The sequence below is a fragment of the Protobothrops mucrosquamatus genome, unplaced genomic scaffold (genome assembly GCF_001527695.2).
Source record: "Protobothrops mucrosquamatus isolate PMUCROS unplaced genomic scaffold, P.Mucros_1.0 scaffold1014, whole genome shotgun sequence".
NCBI classification, from domain to species: Eukaryota; Metazoa; Chordata; class Lepidosauria; order Squamata; family Viperidae; genus Protobothrops; species Protobothrops mucrosquamatus.
The window spans coordinates 312,850-334,766 of NW_015387250.1; the positions used below are offsets into that span (position 1 = coordinate 312,850).

The 21,917-nt window shown below is 38.3% G+C and overlaps 1 protein-coding gene across 1 annotated transcript in view; it reads right to left on the minus strand.

The window, feature by feature from the left end:
- Positions 1-21,917, minus strand: part of MNAT1 (MNAT1 component of CDK activating kinase) — a 104,710-nt gene that overhangs the window by 20,784 nt on the left and 62,009 nt on the right. Inside the window, exon 7 of the mRNA XM_015819897.1 lies at positions 10,545-10,666. Within this exon, the coding sequence (XP_015675383.1) occupies positions 10,545-10,666 (122 nt within the window). The remainder of the gene's footprint in view (positions 1-10,544; positions 10,667-21,917) is intronic.

Below are 21,917 nucleotides of genomic sequence, written 5' to 3' on the forward strand. Positions count from 1 at the left end.
TTGGGGCAGATTTTTTTTTTTTTTGCCCATGATTACATTAAAAAGAAGTTAGAGAATATCACACAGATTATAGGTGACGTATTCAGAGCACAATATCTTATGTTCAGTCACTGAATTAATTCTGAATCCAAATGCCAAGAAAAGCCATTATTATAGACATTTTGGTGTCAGGTCCAGGTTTCTGAAGTTAATCTAGCAGGTACTTGCACAATTATAACCAACTTGGAATATACGTAATTGTGCAGCCAAGCAGAGACTTCTCTTTTTTATTTATACATTTCCCATATTTTTTTTTGTCTTCATAATTCTCCTGAGACTGTCAACAGCTACAGAGCCCACACTAGACTCACAGGTGGGTGGACAGGAAACAAGAAAGTCTATTTCCAAAGCAATCCAATCTTAACATATTCTGCTAATGATTTTGGCAGAAGTGTTGTTCACTGCAAAAGTTCCATATACTATATGGTGTCATTTGAAAAATCTCAGAAGATATTTTGTCAAAACATCCAACTTTTTAAAACAGTGAGGTTTTAGGCTTCCTGCAGGAGGCCAGGTTCTTGTCCTTGATTTCAAATTCAGCTGAAGAAATCTATCTGCTTCCTTCATTCTTTTTTAAAAAATACAATAAACAGGTGTAACTAGGCTTTAAACATGAGGGTCCTTGGATAGTGGTGCACTAATCTAGGTGGTTCAGAAGAGGCATCTTTTGAACTTTCTACATTATATGAGGAGCAGAAAATATAACTAGATTCCCTTATCGTTCAGTGTGTCAGTTTAAAATTAAGCATTTCTCTGCTGACTGACCTTAGGGAGCTCTGTAGCATTCACGTTTCAATATTCTCACTGAGAACAAAAATACTGGAAGATACTGAGAACCAAAATACTGCAGATCAAGTAGCACCATTTTCTACAAGGAAGCAAACCAAACTACATGCTTCAAGAAAACGTAACAATTCTTCCCCTCCTCAAAACAGACTCTGGGCTTTAAAGGAGGAGTTAAGGAGGGGCTTACGCCTTCCTTAAACTGCCCATCTGGGACAGTGTGCATAGTCAAGCTTCACAGTCTATTTCAATTACTATAAAGAGCTAGTGTACCATACTGGATTCTTACAAGTGGCGAACATATTAAGCGGCCGGCTGGCTGGCTGGCTGACTTGTGTACGTATTCCAAAAGAGTGTCTTTTGCAGCTTTCAGGTCAGCAGAACTGGAACTCTTTTAAACTATCTTAACCATTAACCTCAGAAATTTTCTGGGCTGCAGGCTGAAGCTGGTATATGTTGCAGGCCAACAGCAAATCCTACCACTTCAAAAAATCCAGTCATCAGTCAGGTTTCTGAATAGAGGTAAACCACAAACACTTTCCATAAGAAAAATTAAACTTAGAACAATTCTAAAACAAGCAGTGTTTTTCCTTAGCTGTCCTGTTTCTGATGGCCAGAACAGATCACTAATGCTGAACGGACCGCTACTGAGGGGCCCTAATGGAAACTTCTAATCTGGTATGAGCACCTTTCAAAATTGCAATATTTACTTGGAAAACAAAACAAAACAAAATCCAAGATTTCTAATAATCAAAACCAGATGCAAAGTAGATGCAAATAGTGGAGGAAAAAGTGAAGCAAATTAATTTTTACTTAGCAATACACTACACTACAATAAGAGATACTTAGCTTTACTAATGAGATCTGAAATATATAAAGCTATCTTCAAGTTACTGAAGATGTCAGCCTGGTGTGCAGCTGCTAGGAAAAAAGTCAAATTCCACAGTATATATCTTTAGGAAGGGACTGAAAATAAAACTGTCAGTTATTATAGTGTCCTTAAACAAATCTATACTATGTCCACATCTGCAATACTATATTCCATTCTAGTTGCCAGATTTAATGGAGGATATATGATACAGCTGGAAAAAGTACAAAAGAGGCAACCAAAATGATTGAAGGGTTTGAACACCTACTGCACTGAGAAAAAGCTAGAATGCTCTCATGTACCTATGTTCATTTCTATAACCTTATGAGAAAAATGGGCCTATACAAATATAACAGAAAGTGCTCTTGAAGTTCCAGAAACTAATAAAACATTTTTTTAGGAAAATATTCTTTTCAAACGATCATTCTCCATATCATTAAATAATTCATAGAATCACAGAGCTAGAAGAGGGCATTTAGGTCACAAAACCAAAGCTCAGATTGACATAAAACTCCAAATTAAAACATCCATGACAGAAGGCTGACCAGCTTCTGCCTGAACACATCTATTACAGGTAGCTTGGCACTTCTATGGATAATTGATTCAACTTTCATATTATTCTTAATTTTAGAATTTTTACCAACAGTCAATTACAAACTGACTTGTTTTTGCTTAAATCCATTTTAACATGTCCTGAACTCTAGGATAATAAAGAACAAGTGTTGACCTTCTTTTGTATGACATATTTTGCAATATGTAAAGATAACAGCACTCCTTTTCTTCCTGGGGCTGAACATTCTTAGATTCTTCAATCTCTTTATAGCTTTCTGATCAATTTTGTTACTCTTCCCTGAATTTACTCGTTTCTTTGAACTCTTCTTAAAGGGCAGTTTGTGCCATCTAAAACTGCTTTTATATTTTTGCAGCCATATCACAATGTTGACACATAATCATCAAGTGTATGATTTTTTATTATTTCCTCCCAATGATGCACCTCAACCACAGGGCACAGTTCCTGCCAAAGTTTTTGCCTCCCACAAGATAGACAACAATGACAGGGACCCATAGTGCATGACCACTGTGTCAATTCAAGGCAACAGGCACTCACCATCATTTCAATTGTTTGACCTTCCCTAAAACAGTTAAGAAAACTCAAAGAATCTTATACTACCCTTCCATCTCGTGAACTTGAATCGTGGAGCAGCAAGGGGACAAGCAATCAGAAAGATAAAAAGAGACTTTCACCCAGGGACCCTTCCAGTCTGAAAGCCTCTTGATTTCCTCATCAGTACAAAAACCCATCACTTTCACATTTATTTTTTCAAAAAAAAGTGACCTGTGGCATATAAATGCTTTCTGCATTCTAATAAGTAATAGTGTATTTTATGGGTTTTATGTTTTTTGTAGTTTTATTGTGGTTGTGAGACACCCACAATTGTACTCCAAGATAGGCTGCCATATAAATCAAATGAATGAATGAATGAATGAATGAATGAATGAATGAATGAATCAATCAATCAATCAATCAATCAATCAATCAATCAATCAATCAATCAGGTAGGCAGGCAGGCAAGTCCTATGAACTCTGTTCATTATATTTTTCTCCCACCCTTCCATTTCAAATGGAAACAAACAAGCTATCCCCACCCCACCCTTTTATTTACACGATACATTTGTGAGTTAAGTTCAACTATAAGCTGGTAACCAGCTTAAAATTGCCCAGTCAGCTTTGTGGTTTGTGGCTGAGTAGAAATCTGAACCCAATTTCCCTGATCTCAGTCCAATAGTCCGGTAATTAATTCACGCTGGCTCTCAAATGTAAAATACAGCCTAAACACAGGAAAACAGGCAAAGATGCAGAAAGATAGACACAGGAGCCTCTTAGTCTAGAAAACTATTTTTGTATTACATTGGATGATAGTCAGCCTTGACAAGTAAGGAGTTCCAATGGCAATATAGGTGGGTGCACAGGCTACTGCTGAGCACTCACTAGGCCAAACAAAGGAAGAAATGGGCAGCCAGAAAAGATCAACCAGGAGACTGGGGGAATTGCTCCCCTGGAGTTACAACTGAATATTGGTTAGAACAGGGCTTTTCAACCAGTGGTACAGGTACCACCTGTGGTACATTGGCACCTGGCAGGTGGTACGCGACCATCCTAGAAAAGTGGTAGCGGGGGAGGGGAATGAGCTGAACCAGTGGCAGCACCGCACAAGCCTGAGCAAGAGATGGCTGGAGCTGCAGGGCTGTCAGGGCTCAATGGAAGCGCCAGGATCATCGCCAGGCTCCAGCTGGAGCTCGGCGCTGATCCTGGCGCTTCTGCTGAGCCCAGAAGGAGTGCTGATCAGCTGGAATGTTGCAGCATCTCCAGGGTCTTGTGATTTATATTCAGATGCTTGGCAACTGATTCATATTTATGACGGTCACAGTGTCCCAGGGTCATATGAGTGACCAAAACTTGCTGCAACCACCCAGCAGATGGGGGGAATAAAAACCAAACACCTCCCCACCCCACCCCCACTGCCAATCCTCAACAGTGAAAACCTCAGACAGGAGAAAGAGCGCCACCGGGTGGGCAGGCAGGTGTCTTGCTCGGCTGTGGCTTGGGGGGCACTTTTTTCAGTGCCATTGTAACTTCGAACAGTCATTAAGCGAACTGTTGTAAGTTGAGGACTATCTGTACTTTATCACTTTTTTCCTTTGGGGGGGTCAAGTTTTTGACACCTTGCTAGGTGACTGGTGGTACTCGGATATTGCCATATCCTAAAAGTGGTACAATGGGTGAAAAGGTTGAAAAGCCCTGGGTTAGAACCACAGTGAAGTTCTGAGAATGTTGGGGTCTATCTAATTCTAAAATATTCAGGCTCAAAATCCAGCTTAACAATTATGCTCTCTGCGTTGTTCGGAGCAAGTCTATTTCTTAGCTTTACTTACCTCACAAAGTTGCTGTTTTGAATTAGGAACAGGGCACAATTAAGGTTAACATACAGTAAATAGCAGGGGTCCCCAACCCCTGGTCCATGGACCAGCATTGGGCCACGGTATGCCAAAAACTAGTTCAAGCCAACAAGCAAAGCCCCATCTACAGATGCAGGCAGTACATGAAACCATGCTCCCTCCAGTCCGCAGAAAGACCTCTCTCCATGGAACTGGTCCCTGGTGCTCAAAAGGTTGGGGACCTCTGGTATATATTATCTATAAGACTGAGCTGTGAAATAAAAAGCTCTGGTGCCAATCCTGTCTTTGACAAGCCTCACAAAGGGTGACTCAGGCGTCACCTACTGNGCGGACCTGACCTAGGGTGGATTTTACATTGGGTTTTAAATATTCGGAAGACGCAACATTAAAATTCGGTTTAATTCGGTTTTAAGGGGGGGATTGTATATATGTTCTGGTTTTAAATATGTTGTGCGCCGCCCTGAGTCCCTGTCGGGAGAAGGGCGGCATATAAATTAAATAAAATAAAATAAAATAAAATAAATAAATCAATCAATCAATCAATCAGGCAGGCAGGCAGGCAGGCAGGCAAGTCCTATGAACTGTGTTCATTATATTTTTCTCCCACCCTTCCATTTCAAATGGAAACAAACAAGCTATCCCCACCCCACCCTTTTATTTACATAATACATTTGTGAGTTAAGTTCAACTATAAGCTGGTAACCAGCCTAAGATTGCCCAGTCAGCTTTGTGGTTTGTGGCTGAGTAGAAATCTGAACCCAATTTCCCTGATCTCAGTCCAATAGTCCGGTAATTAATTCACGCTGGCTCTCAAATGTAAAATACAGCCTAAACACAGGAAAACAGGCAAAGATGCAGAAAGATAGACACAGGAGCCTCTTAGTCTAGAAAACTATTTTTGTATTACATTGGATGATAGTCAGCCTTGACAAGTAAGGAGTTCCAATGGCAATATAGGTGGGTGCACAGGCTGCTGCTGAGCACTCACTAGGCCAAACAAAGGAAGAAATGGGCAGCCAGAAAGGATCAACCAGGAGACTGGGGGAATTGCTCCCCTGGAGTTACAACTGAATATTGGTTAGAACAGGGCTTTTCAACCAGTGGTACGGGTACCACCTGTGGTACATTGGCACCTGGCAGGCAGTACGCGACCATCCTAGAAAAGTGGTAGCGGGGGAGGGGAATGAGCTGACCACACAAGCCTGAGCAAGACATGGCTGGAGCTGCAGGGCTGTCAGGGCTCAGTGGAAGTGCCAGAATCAGTGCCAGGCTCCAGCTGGAGCTCGGCGCTGATCCTGGCGCTTCTGCTGAGCCCAGAAGGAGTGCTGATCAGCTGGAATGTTGCAGCATCTCCAGGGTCTTGTGATTTATATTCAGATGCTTGGCAACTGATTCATATTTATGACGGTCACAGTGTCCCAGGGTCATATGAGTGACCAAAACTTGCTGCAACCACCCAGCAGATGGGGGGAATAAAAACCAAATACCTCCCCACCCCACCCCCACTGCCAATCCTCAACAGTGAAAACCTCAGACAGGAGAAAGAGCGCCACCGGGTGGGCAGGCAGGTGTCTTGCTCGGCTGTGGCTTGGGGGGCACTTTTTTCAGTGCCATTGTAACTTCGAACAGTCATTAAGCGAACTGTTGTAAGTTGAGGACTATCTGTACTTTATCACTTTTTTCCTTTGGGGGGGTCAAGTTTTTGACACCTTGCTAGGTGACTGGTGGTACTCGGATATTGCCATATCCTAAAAGTGGTACAATGGGTGAAAAAGTTGAAAAGCCCTGGGTTAGAACCACAGTGAAGTTCTGAGAATGTTGGGGTCTATCTAATTCTAAAATATTCAGGCTCAAAATCCAGCTTAACAATTATGCTCTCTGTGTTGTTCAGAGCAAGTCTATTTCTTAGCTTTACTTACCTCACAAAGTTGCTGTTTTGAATTAGGAACAGGGCACAATTAAGGTTAACATACAGTAAATAGCAGGGGTCTCCAACCCCTGGTCCATGGACCAGCATTGGGCCACGGCATGCCAAAAACTAGTTCAAGCCAACAAGCAAAGCCCCATCTGCAGATGCAGGCAGTACATGAAACCATGCTCCCTCCAGTCCGCAGAAAGACCTCTCTCCATGGAACTGGTCCCTGGTGCTCAAAAGGTTGGGGACCTCTGGTATATATTATCTATAAGACTGAGCTGTGAAATAAAAAGCTCTGGTGCCAATCCTGTCTTTGACAAGCCTCACAAAGGGTGACTCAGGCGTCACCTACTGAGGTTTCAGGATGGAGCACAACATGGAGTTCTATATCAAGGACAATTTTTGCAGCATAACAACTCCTTGTCTATGGAGATTTTCAATCATCTAGGTCATGGTTGTCCCAAAGGTGCTTTTCAAAAGGCAATTGGACTTCGTTTTCCTTAAAAATGTTTCACTTCTCATCAAAGGATGAATAGTAAAGCATTTTCAAGGAAAAAAGATAAACGAAGAAAGTCCAGTTGCCTTTTGAAATAGGATAACAACTCTTTCAACACATTTTCTTCAGGTCATGGCGAAAGGCAGAACATTAATAAAGGTAATGCTGAAGTACTTGGCAGTTCTCTTTTATAAGATGTTCCAGAGATAAAGCACAAATGCATTACAGACAGCAAGTATCTTCTCAAAATGAATAATTAGTAGGGCTAAGATCAGTGATGGGATTCAACCGATTCATACCGGTTCAGCAGAACCATTACCTACTTTCTCTTGAGTTCGGCAAACCGGTTGTTAAAATGGCACTTGAAAAAAGCAGAGTTCATGTGCGCACTTGCCTCGCATTCACTCCGCATCCGCCATGCTCTCCACCTGACCTGAGGTGGCCAGCCAGGCACCAAAGCACCGACGGGAACAGCGGAGTCTGTGTGCGCACCTGCCTCGCCCACATCAGCCATGCTTTCCACAGCACTCTGCAGCTGATCTGAGGTGTGGGGAGCACCTGACAGCAGGTGTGCACACAGATTTTGCTGTTTTCCAGTGCACCGTGGAGAGCATGGTGAACGCAGGGCGAGCACGAGGCAGGTGCGCACACAGACTCCGCTTTTTTCAGTGCCCTCCCGAGAGGCGGTATGGCGATTGGTCGGCAGACACGCCACAAATGGGGATTCACCATCCCCCAAACCCTGCCACTGCCAAAGAGGATTCCAGGCTGCAATGTGTGCTGCAATGGAGAGACGGGAAGTGGAGCAGCCGGTGCAAGGAAAGGAGGACCGGGGAGAAGAAAAAGGAAAAGCAGCCAAGAGAGAAGTACCACTGAAAACAGTGGAGTCCGTGTGCCCGCCTGCCACATGCTCACCCCGCATTAGCCATGCTCTTCACAGTGAGCTGCAGCTGATCCGAGGCATGGAGAGCACGGTTGATGCAGGGCGTGCGTGTAGCAGGCACACACACACAGACTCCGCTGTTTTCAGCGGCTGTTTGGTGCCTGACTGGCCAGGACGGCCCCACTTCTCACTCAGCCACTTTTCCTCTTTCTTCTCCCCGCTCCACCTTCCCTCGCTGCTCCACTTCCTGTCCACTTTGGCAAACTTCTTTTGTTTGTGGGTCAAGGTTAACATAGAAATGTTTCGGGAAGGGAGGGCATTTGGGTGGTGGTGAGTGGGACACTCTCCTCTGCCGCCATGGGCAGTCCCACAAACAAAATAAGTTTGTGGGACAAAAAAAAAGTTGAATCACTCAATTCCAACTTCTCGCAAAAAAAAAATCTCACAAAGTTGGAATTGATTGATTGGAATTTTTTTTTAGTCCCACAAACTTCTTTTGCTTGTGGAACTGCCCATGGCGGCGGAAGAGTGCGTCAGAGCTGGAAAGGTTAGCAAAGAAATGCTTTGGGAAAGGAGGGCATCTTGGCGGTGGTAGGTAAGGCAAGCTCTCCAGCTCCACAGCAGCAGAGAAATACGACGCTTTCCGGCTCCGGCACTCTACCTGGTGCTTCAGTGGCTGTGTGGGCAGAGCTGCAAAGAGGGGGCCAGGTGACTGAAAGCGTAAGTAGTCTGGCTTGGAAGGGGAGTGAAAGGGCAAACCCAAGGGCACCAAGCCTGAAATGGGCCTCCAGCAGCTGCCTAGGCCCGCCAGAGGAAAGGCCAGCATCTACCGGTACCGGCACTAATGGTAAACATGGCGGCATTCTGGCTCTGGCAGGGAAGGGGCAACCGACATGAGTGCTGCAGACAGGACACTGGCTTGCTTCAGCACCCTCCCCAACCCTCCAATGCTCTGCTAGCACTTTGGCCTTGGGCTGCCGCCACATGCACAGGCCATGCCCTGCCCCCACGCGCTCACCACCTCCTGTAATGTAAGACATCCCCCCAAAATAAGATCTAACGGGACTTTTGGACAAAAAAAATATATAAGACCCAGTCTTATTTTCAGAGAAACACAGTAACATAGTCTAGTTTTGTGTATCTCTTTTTTTGTTCTTATTTAAGTATTAAATACATTAAAAAATGAACTACCTTTCATTATTCTCACCAGCTTAAGATTGACTCAGCCTTCCATCCTTCCAAGATCAGTAAAAGGAGGACCAGATTGCTGGGGCCAATATACTGACTCAGTAAGCCACTTACAGAGGGTTGTAAAAACACTGTGAAGTGGTATACTGTATAAGTCTAACTGCTATTGCTAGTGTTATTCCTATTTTTTCAACACTGCTATGTAATTATGATTTAGATTATTAATTCATCCATTAAACATCACAGGTCTCAATAATAATTACAGATGTAGTAGAATAAATTAATGTGTTACTATTTTATTTTTGTTAAATACTTTTTTATTAATAAGAGCAAGTAGTTTAAAAGCAGTTGATTAATTTCAGTGTTTTGCTGCCAAGTGCTGTATGTTAGAATTTATTTCATACAACTTGCTGAAAATAAATTTGAAACTCCAGCAAAAAAACATGAAATGACAAGAACCCAATAGGACATGAGATGCTTAGTTCTTGCCACACATTTTAATCTGACATCAAAACAGTTCTAATACCACATACTGATAATATAGTTAATTCCTTAACCAACTTGGTTATCTTATTTATATTACAGCTGATGTTATACTGCTGTTAACACTGACATTCTAAATGGCAAGGTAAGCAAAGCTGACTGGTTGAATTTTATTTATTTACACAAATAATATTCTACATTTCTGTTTAATCTCTATGATTATCTATAACATTTTTGCTTCAGGATCAGCTCTGTACTCCTTACTTAGATTAAAATACTCTTTCAACTATGTACTGTATTTTTTAATGTTCAATATAATCTCTTGACATTTATAGGAGAATGCATTGTATTTCAAGCTGAAGGTTTTCCTCACAAAAGTTTTGTGAAGTTTGCACTAGAATACATGCCCATAGCACCTAGAAAAAAGTTGTATGGGAACTGCCAGTTATATAAGCTAGATCAAGCTAGATCTTACATTTATAGTTAAAAGATACTCAGGCAAAAGATTTGCCCCGACAGAAAGAAGTCAGCACTGAAAGTAAAATTTAACTTCTCTCACAATGAAAAGCCAGCCCTAATATTTTTATTGGCCCACCGTTCTTAGACAAATCAAGATCCAAAGCTTTATATGTATATTTTTTTAAACTACATAAATTGAAAATGAACAGCTATTTCTCCTCAACTGCCTATAGCAATCTAAAAAACATTAATGCAACTTGGCAGAATTCTCAACTGATATATAAAATACTAGAAAACCAAAGAAAAGCGTGGAACAAACAAAAATCACATGTGGCTGCCCAAACAAAACATTGGTTTGGACAGGATGTTGTCTATTTTGCTTTAAAAAAAACACTCTGCTTTGAAAAACAAATAAGGTGGTAAGGTTCCCAGTAGGGTGCAATCTTAAGTCAATTTAAACAAACAAACTTACCCTAATTTTCCCAGCAATTCCACCTCTGGAACCAATGGTCCATATGTTTCTACATGCAGTGGATTATAGTCATAGAGTACTTCTTCAATCTTTTGAACAGGCACTAAGGAAATATGCTGACCCTGTTGAAAATATAAAGGGAGATATCTAAGTTGTGGCTTAGTTTAGATGATTCATAATAAGAAGCTGTTATTCTTAAACCTAAAAATTGAGCATTCAGTGGCTATTATACAATCTATTTTCTGCTTCTAACGTGAAATTCTTTCCAAACATCTTAATGTTAGAAAAATAATGGTTTGTTAGCTATAATTCTTAAAGACGGAGGTGTGGAAAATAAAATTGGTTGACACCAGATGTACACTAAGTGCAGTTACCTCCCTCTGTGGCAGATAAATTTAATAGATAAAGTTACATTTCTCATAAGCAATACCAAGTAATAGTGAGATGAGTAGTGAATACATTTAATAAATACATAAATCAATAAGTAAACAGAGTAAAGCAAGACCAAGCTCTAAATGAGAAGTGGAAGCTACTTTTGCATTATCTATCTATCTATCTATCTATCTATCTATCTATCTATCTATCTATCTATCTATCTATCTATCTATCCTCTAAACTACCACAGGCGATGGCTGTAAGAATTGATGTTTGCTGTAACATTAAAATTAATTCAACAAATTCCTACAGAACTTTAAAAAAATAATTTGCATTTCTCAAATTAGCCTTCAGACAAAAGAGTGTCTTTAAAATTCTTCAGGGTCTGCCATTAAAGCAAGGTACCACAACAAGACCACAACAGGACCTAAATTTGAGAGAATCCAGAGTCCACTGGAGTTGGGCAGCTATAATGAATTTAAAGAAATAAACAAAATTTGCATTTGTTACAGGCTATACATTTTTTCATTGCTGTTAAGCCACGATATTAACACAAATGGAAGCTTCAATATAATTGTACAAAAATCCAAGTTTATGCTTATCAGAGTTGGGAATAATTACACATACCTACAGACATATCTCTCCCCCCCAAAAAACAGAGTGCTGCTGTGTGCCTCATTGTGGCAGAGAGGGTGGTGTTTGAGATTTCTACGGCTGCCCACCTTAGAACACAACTCTGGGCAGCTTGCAAGAATAAAACCAATAAAATAAACAAACCATAAAACAAAAATCTAGCAACTCAGCCCTCCTCCTTGTATGCCTCCAACAAAACCATCCACAAGCTGTCATCTCACCCTAATCCAGCCCCCCGGAAAAATAGGTGCAATAAATGACACACTCCTTGAAGAATTAGAAGATCCCTTCCAGTTTGCATTGATTGCAACTTAGCACAGTATTCGGATGCTATATTGTAATTAATTGTTTGATTAGTTGAAATAAATCAGCTTCAAAATCTTGTTCTGAAGATATATTCTTTCAAAGATTGGATTGCCCATCAAGGTAACATTAACTCTAGGTTGTAATCCCATTATTGCATTGCTTAATTCTAATCTCTCAGTTCTTATCACTCTGATGAAATTGGGCAGAGTGAGTGTGATCGAAGACAATCAAAAATGTAATCTATCAGAAGATAGACGAATTTACTACAATTTTTCCGCAATTTCCAGATAAAGTAAAGGTCTGCTTAATATAGAAGTACCAGTCTACCTGCCTGTGGAGCATGTTTAAGGATTATCTCACATGAAGCTATTAAGTTTTTTCCACCTATTCCATCAATACATCAAAACATTCTGGATTGCTGCTATATTTATAGCAGCAAGTGTTGATTAGGATGGGACAGAAGAGTTAGTGGATGCTTCTTGAAAGAAGACACTTATTATTATGTTTTCCAGAAGCAGTTGTCAAACTCTCATTTGTATTCCATTCACACTTTAACACCCTGATATAAACATGCAGAATTTAACAATAACTAAAGAAAATATATAACATATTATGGTGGTCTTTATTTTGGTCCTGAAAAGAACAACCTATTTAGGTAAACAGAATTCATTCCTGGAGATTTTGAGAAGGCTCAAGTTCAATGGTATAGGATGGCTTCAATCTACTAAGTTCCAGCCCATGGTTTGACATTTCTATTTAAGGGGTTCAAGTAGAACTGGAAAAGAGACCTCTGCCTGAAATCCTGGAGAATCAGCACAAATATTGGATCCATCAGTGTCCAGTCTAAAACATCTTCATATCCTGCTAATTAGTTCAACAAATAGTACACACTGGCATTTGAGGACCATAAAAGAAAAGTGATAATACAGATGCCGGTGGGAAATCACACTAAATCTGAAGTAGCAAGCAAATAAAATACATCTCACCTTAGTAGAAATGATAGACCAGTTGATCACATGTATACTTGCTCAGTCATTATCCAAGTACCAATAACAGATAAGAAAGAGACCACGGCTCTTGCTTATGCTTCTTCCTCCTTAAACTGGATTGGGCAATCTTATTAAAAGAGAATGTCCCCTGGCAGGACTACACACACAGCAGAATATAACCAATTAAACTTTAAAAAGTGCTTTGCAGTACTTCAGGCTGCCTTAGGAAACTCATAAGGGTGCCACATGATTTTCTTTATTTTTTTAGACATCAATTTGTGATGTCATATCTTTCCAGAGCTGGGTTTTCAGCAATCTTTTGCCTTGGGGATATTGTTAAAAAAAAATTACTAGCACACTAATGCCATGATAATCATTGCAACCAAATGATACTTTTCTGTAATTGATCACAAAAATCAAGTTGCTGACTGCCTTTTAAATCAAAATTAAATCTCTTTCAGATTGATAAACACTAAATGAATGAATGAATGAATGAATGAATGAATGACTAATTAAATAAATCTACTGAAGTCAGATTTTGGATATCTGGTCTCTTTTTCGAGAATGTTCAGTTGTGTAGGGTCAAAAGTTATCAAGGAATAACTTTCCTCTATCTTGTTGAATGTTGAATTAAAACATTAAACATTAAGATAAGCGTTGAGATTAAAAAATCACATCTAAGGAGTAAAATAATGGAATATCCAATTCTATTACTTATGGAATATATATGCTGAAAACAAAGCTAGACACTAGCAATTAATTACATTTTTGGAACACAATGATAAAAATGATGAATTACTTTTATATAAATGTAAAAAGAACAAAAACCTATTTATCCACACCAATATGTGTCCATTATTTTTCACATAATAGCTTGAAGCTAAAAATTTCTTGTGAAATTGAAAGGAAATTCCTGATCGCATAAAAAGCCCCTATGAATTATTCTAGTGTTTTTGTCCTGCTGCACCTCTCCCCCTCCATATTATATTACATGTGATCTCCTTAATTACATTTTGGAAAATATTAATATTGCTCTCCGCATCTGTCTGAACTCATAACATGACCCCAATCAAATTCTACAATTCAGTGTGCCTGTATGTACATGAAATATTAATTGTGGTGGGACCATAACTTAGTAGGAGACCACAGCCTTTCCCCACATTATTTCATTTTTCTGTATCTCCAGAATTAGGGAGAAAAGCAAGAGTGGGAGATCCGGATGCTGCCGGTGGGAAAATTCTTGGCTAGAACCCTGGGAAGTCAAAGTATAAGCAGACATTTTTATTTTATGTCTAAGCCAATTTTAGGTGTACATACTGTAGTTGGATATTCCAAATGAAACTGTTCATAAAACAAACATTTATTAAATTCAATAGGATTAAGATTTTATTCCAAACACATATTTTCTGTTGTATGAACTATGCATTCTCCCTTGTGCTATGTTAGAACAAACAGTGTTTTTTTAATTTCAATATGTGCTTGTACTGTATTCTTCACTATAAAATTTGGAGATTACATTTAATCTACATATGACACAGAGCATGTTAGTAAACTTTAAAAATAAGCACAATAATTTGAAGCAATTAGCAGAGAAATCTGTTTAAAGACTAACATCTCTCTGAAGCCTTTTTGGAAATAGCTTCCCAAACAGAAGCACTCACTTTCCACCTGTTGCTGCCACATTTGTTCATGCCACTCAGGCACATTTGCTAGCGCACATTCCTGTGTTTACTAATTAATCTCTCCATTGGTCTTCCCCAATGGCTATCTGCCATTTGCAATGTGCGCCCCTTTTTCATTTAAAGGGATAAAGGAGGGTAACAGTTTCAATTGAATTTTCCTTGTCTTTTTCTTAAAATAAATCAGTGCCTATAAAATGTTGATATTCATTGTAAGCCACCTTAAAATTGAGAAGCCAAGATATGAAATACATTTTTATTTTATAAATGAATCTGTTCCCATGAATTCTGCATAAATCTCATGACTTTTATAGTATTGATAATTTTATAAGCCTCTTATCATGCTGTTCATTAAAATCATCACATTACTAAACTAAGCCCCCCCCATGCTTTAGAAAGTAATGCGTTAGCCAATGTCCTAAGAATTATGTATTTGCTGCACCATTTTTTAAAAAAATAATATTTAAATCTCCAGCAAGTCAGATTTACACATTAACAAAGTAGGTTAGCTGTTGCATGACTGACTTTTCTGACCTTGCCTCCGTTCTGCCACTTTCTCTCTTGGGATATGGGAACGGCGGGGGGGGGGGATGTCACCTATTAGATATTGCTGGCCAGCTCACACTCAATGTAGGGATTATTTACCAAGAATATGCCACTCAGTGCTAAGACCCTCACAGGAGATCGGCTCCATTATAAGCAAAATGTTTAGAGGCACGTTTCAGTGATAAGAACTTAGGAAAGTTTTTATCAACTTTCGTCTTTCCTCATGAAAGTGCTCAGGACTTGGATCGTTTTAGTTACCAATAATACTCTGGCTGAAGAAATTAAGTAAAAGAAGGTTTCAGATTTCTAGGGGTGATTTGCTTAAGAAAGGATGAATTACATTTCACCCATTTCAAGTGAGATTTCAAGTACTCTCCCTCCCCATCACCATAAAGCTGTTCTCATTTGGTAATGCAAACTAGCTCCTTGACCTTCACAACAACCTCTGAGAAAACAGTTGTACATTCTACTGTGGTGTAAATCCTTGCAGACAAGTCGAACCTGTTCTTTCTGGCATCTTGCCCTTCAGAGGAGTATTCCCTCTAGATTTTACTGTATTGTGAAAGACCAATGAAGAGGCATCCACTGCACTATCCTCAAGTTTAACCCTAAATCAAGTTTAACCCTATTTCGTTCGTAAAAAGTAGTTTAACAAATCAGAAATTGAAATTAAATATTTAATAAAATGACATTTTTAAAAAATGTTCACCAAAGAAGAACCAAATTTAATGTTAAAAAAACTAAATTTCATTACTATAGATGTAAGTAGGTAGAAATGACGACAGTGGTATATAATTACTTTTTCAATTATTTCCAGTCAGGATGTTACATGTTTATTTTTTTCCCCAACAAACTGTAGAATAAATAATACTTTATTTAATACTGAATAATTAATCTTTTTACCTTAACTGCCACATTCAATGTACATGTGGTACCTTGTTTACTGAAAGCTTCTATTCGAGTGATTTTCCCAAATGTTTGTACAAATATAATATTTTATTTTCTTCTATTCATTCTTCACTATTCCTTTACGGTAGAATTCTCACACACAGTTTGAACCATGGGATTTAATGCATAATATAATATAATATTATTCTATTACAAGACCGCTAGTAATAACCAGTATTTATGAAGTCTGAAAATTAAAAGGAAGCATATAATTATTATACATCATTTGGAAATCCCAACATGAACATGGTTAATCTTTTAGAATTTTCAATAGTGCTGATATTTTACAAAATCAGTAATTTATTAAACAAATTTTGTTTTTTTTAACTATGTTAATAGTTGCTCAAAAGAGCACATTTTTCATCTGTCATTTGGGACACAAAGATTATAGTGCTGGATAGTATTCTGCAAGTACAACAGGCCTTTTATTAATATATTAGTATTTTATGTGACTCTAGACGAGAAATAGTTCTTTACATTAAATTATTCATCTCCTTATCCAAAGTATTTTTCAAATCTGAAACTGTAAAGATTCCCTAAGAATTTTACAATATGATTCAAGATGATTAAAGAACTGGAAATTAAATCTTAGAGTCAGACTAAGTGACCTGAGTATTCTTAACAGTGAGAAAATAGGGGGGAAAGCTTAGCATAGTGTGTAAATCCTGTTCTCTATTACCTGTACAGTACACAGAATAATGGTATCAAATGACTAGAAGCTAAATTATTATTCAGTATTAGGAAAAATTTCCTGATTGTAAGAGCACATCAAGAGTGGAAGTAGTTGCCAAAAGAAACAGGCATTGGATTTGTAAAAAGCCATCCAGATTCATTTTATAGGGGAGAGGGGCCACATAAAAATTAATTAATAAAAATTATTTTGGGGAGGAGGGGGACTTTATGGAGAAACATCTCAAAACTTTACATAATAAAACACTAATGCCACAAACGTTAATACAAATTCTTATTGAAATCTGTATGCAAGTTAAGTTAAAGGATCATATATTCATTCACATGCCTTTCTGGTAATATAATAAAATACCTCCTTATAGGACAGCATAATTATATTCTTTTGTCAACTAAACTACTATATTACAGGTTTATTCCCACTATTCAAGGATATGAATTATTTCTGAAATTGTTTTTTTACAAGGCGCCTCCAATTACAGAATATTATTACCAGATAAAATGCTGCATGGAACTCTACAAAATAGAAACAAAGTTTCTCCTCCAATTTTGAGAAAGAAGGGAGCATTCCAACATCTGTACATTCATGCAACAAAGAATCAGTTCCCCAATTAATCACTAGAGGGATAATTTCCTTCATAATAACAGGAAATATTTTTGCAATGTGCTGCTCAAGCTACTGTGAAGGAGTTTCAGAGATATTGCAGGGCAGAATACCACTGTCAAAGGTTAGTGGCTCCAAAATGAATAGCCATTTAACTGCAATCATGTTCTGATTGGACTAAAAAATAATTAATATTGAAATAACCATAAGACACAACCACAAGGCAAGCTAATGCATGAAAAACCAAGAACAAGGCTGCAGAGTAAGAAAAGACAACATATAGCTCATGAGCACTAAACATAAATTAAAATTAAATCACAGGAACTTTATATTTATTTATATTAGCTCGAGAAACTTACACCTCAAACATCCTGTTATTTCTTCATTGAAAAAGAAACAGGAGAAATTACTGCAATATCTGGCTTAGTATTTTCAATTAGGGACCTCAGCAGAAAATGAGTTCTACTTTGCCAAAATTAAAATATGTTGATTCAGGTATTATTTTTAGCTTTTTCTTATTTCAGCTCTTTTCTCAAAATAAGCTGTCTCAGGTAACTGAAATTCGTCAACAAAGAGAACTATGAGGAACTGATACTTTCCAAACTAACCTCTGTATACACGTACATACGCATACTCCCAGCCTTTTAGTAGTTCCATTGACCTTACCCATCATTTCAAAAACCACATTTTTGGGGAAGATCAGAAAATTAACTTGCATTTAACACTTACTGTCATCGTGCCCCCAATGTTTACTAGGCAAAATGCTCAACAACACTTGGAGATTCTCTATTACTCAACACAGGTGTGTCCAATCCACGGCCTGAGATCAGCTAGTAATGCAACTTACAAATCGTAAACTTTTAACATTACGTGATTTTATATTATAAAACCATATTATATATTTTATATCCAGCCCAAGATCATTCCTCTTCACTCAGTGCAGCCCAGGCAAGACAAAAGATTGGACACCCATGATCTAATCCCACAGTCCCTTCCCCTCACCATTTTACCTATTGTAAAACAAAAGTATGAATTCAATATATCTTTTTATTTTACTTTATATCTTCCAGAATTAAGTTACAAGGAGAAGTGAGCTTGATTAATCCTTTCAGAACCAATTATATTAGTTTTAAACCAACATATTCCAACAGCATTAGATAGAGGAAGGTTAAGACAAATTCTCTCACATTCTATTGACAAAATTTATACCTCCCATAAATTCACTCTAACTTGGTTTGTACATCACACTGTATGTACATCACCCTAAGCCATGGTTGAACAATAATTGAATTCACACTACCCCTGCATCATGGTTTACTAACTACAATAGATGAGTTTGCATAAAACACTAAGCCAAAAAAAAATACCTACTACCATTTGATCTTCTAGCATGATTTGTGAACAGAGCTCATATGTGTGTTGCAGATTTACACTAAACATGGTATAGAGTATTTAACTTTATCAGATTTATTTACAGGTACTGAGTTTACAACTATCAGTTGTTATCAGGTGTGAATACTTGAAATTCAAAATATCCCAGTGAGAATACTTTAAATTCTTGTACAATTTATTTTCATGCAATGCTTAAATAAAAAATATTGCATAGGTGTGATTTTTTTTAATGGACCAGCACAACTTCTATTTTTATGGGTTTGGAAAGACCTAATAATATACTCAGAAACACAAAACACCAGGTTAATTACTTGAAAAGAAACAAGGCCAGTTAACAACCACAAAAAAGAAATAAGCCATTAAACCTTTCAAAATGAAACATCTTTCCTCCTTCCTCCCTCCTTTCCAAACAATCAAGGAAGGTTCTTTCAACAGTAACTGACAGTAGGCGTTTGTTCCTCAATCCCATCATGATGGACATCCCCAAAACAGCCTGGGTACAACAAGGGGGTGCCAGCTTTTGATGCCAGATGATGGTTGCATGGAACAATAACCTCTTCTCCACCTGTGAACACCTGAGCAAACACCCTTCCTAAAAACCATTGTTTAGGACTACTTCTTTATTAGAGTGCATTGTCCCTTTGATCCAAAAATCCTTTCTCCTTAGCATATGCAGGCAAGCAATGATTGTACATAAACTCCAGGCAATTCTCATTATAAAATAGGAAGCAAAATAAATGCATTTTAATGTGAATTTTTCTTTCATTGCCAACATTTTTTTCCATTGGTTAAAATTCTACTAATCAGTTTTTTGCTTTAATTTCTTTGCAGTTTGCAGTTTTTTAATATATTAATTAGGAGGCAGAAATAAAAAACTTGCACCAAACAAAATAGAAAGTAGCAACTTACAGTTCAATCTTTAAACTGTTGAACAGCAGCAAGTAGGTTACTCATTTGATTTTTAGTTTAGAAAATTATATCTAATTATATTTTCTTAAAAACAATTATTCACCATTTAATGATGGCTTTAAAAGCAGAATTAAACAAATCTATAAATAAAACTAATCTTGATGTAAAGAGGTAAGAGAAAGTAAAGATCAGCTAAGGCTTATAAGGAAAAATGTGCCACAAGCACCACTGTGGTAATTAAGCTTTTTTTTAATCAGCTATCAGTCTGCTTTTTTATCATTGTTTGATTATGATAACTCTGAGACCAAAATAACTTTGCTTTGTAAAACCTTTTGCCTTGAGTGATCTGAAACATCTGCCTTTTAATTATTTTTATTTACATTTTAATCCTGTCTCTTTATGGCATGCATGGATGTCTTCTTACTCATTTTACGTCGTGTTATAAAAATCAAGTTAGACTGAGAGATAATGTCTGGCCCCAAATGTGTGCAACAGCAGCAATCTGACAAGATATCTTTCTAGCCACAATCCAATTCTCTAATGTATTTATTTATTCATTTATTTTAAAACACTTGTTTGGTTGTTCATCTCATGCACCATAACCCTGGGCAACTAACAAACAATAAAAGCAGTAAAAAGCATAAAACCCATCACAAAAATTACTGTCGCCTCAAAAAGCCACATACCCCCACATATCCCAATTTTATCAGACTCCAATAAATCTCAGTTTACCCACCCACTTTCTGCAAGGTTAGGAGGGCAGGGGCCTACTTGAATCTCAGAGGAAGGATCTTCCAAAGATTAGGAGCCACTATCAGGCCCACCGCCAGGATCCATCTAAACATTTAAGGGAAGGGACTTGGAGTATGTCTGTTCTATCCTAGAGAGAAAGGGAGATATCATGAGGGAGAGCAGTCCTGCAAATAACATACCTGTACCATGGTATGACCTTTTCCAGTAGTCTCATGTAGCTATTAAAGAAGAGGGGCAAAACCTGAAGCATTCCACATTGCCGGGACATAGCTCAATTCCCACCCCCCAACTACACCAGCACAATCTGTCACAAGGAAAGAAAACCCACTGCAAAACAATGTCCCCAACTCTTAACCCTAACGCCTAAACTCCAGAGCTGGTCCAGGAGGATACCATGGTTGATGATATCAAACACAACTGAGAGATGTCAGGACAAATATATCAACTGTCTCACCCTCCACAAAAGAGGCCAACAACGTCTCATTGCTGTCATCCAATCTGAATTCTGACTGAAAAGAGTCCAAATAATCTGTTTCATCTAGGGGCCTCTGAAGCTGAGCACCCATCATCTGCTCAACAAACATTAATAACTACTTGGACTCAACTGCATGCCACCTACCAAGAGACCTTCACCAACCAGGAATGGCACTGGCCAGCACTAAATTGCAGAACTAATAGCCCTAAGGACCCTATCCACTTCTTCTGGTATGGCTGGCTAAATTTTTCCCATATAACAGAGCTCAGACATGACCCATTCACCTCCATAGAACCCAACCAACCAACATAACAATTCTGAATGAAGCTGAGTGACTTTATCCAACAGATGCTAAGAACACTCCTCACAGCAATCTAGCAAGGGCTGAACTGGCTTGGCCTTACTCAGAAAGAACCTGGTCACCCTAAATAGGACCACTAGCCAGATGTTTGCGGATACAATAAGAGCAGAGAAATGAACTCACTTCACTACTCAAAGTTCTGATCAAGAGCAGTTACCTAAATTGTAGAACTTGAAAGGCTTTAGCAACCTGCATTACCAATGTCTAGGAGAGTTAAATCAGTCAAATTTCTGAAAGCAAATGTTAGCAAGCAACCAACCTCTTACATCGGGGTGTCAAACTGTCGGCCCATGGGCCAGATGCATCATAGCGAAACTGTGCCCACCCCATTGCTGGCAATGGCAAAAAAGTCATGATATGTCACGACACGTCACGTGACGTTGCGAGTTTGACATCCCTGTCTTACATCAACTTGGCATCCTCCAAGCATATAAATTTCAACCCTACAATATTCCACCAACATGGCCAATTGCTGATAATGCTGGAAGTGGCAATTTATTCATACAGGATGTCCAGGTTTAGGAAGTCTTACACCACTATTTATCCTAAAATGAAACTGAAATGGAGTGTACAATCATTTCAGCTACTAATCGTAGCAACATATTACCATCCACTGCAGACTATATTTGAAATAACACCTCACGCATTTGATATAATAATAATAATAATAATAATAATAATAATAATAATAATAATAATAATAATAATAATAATAA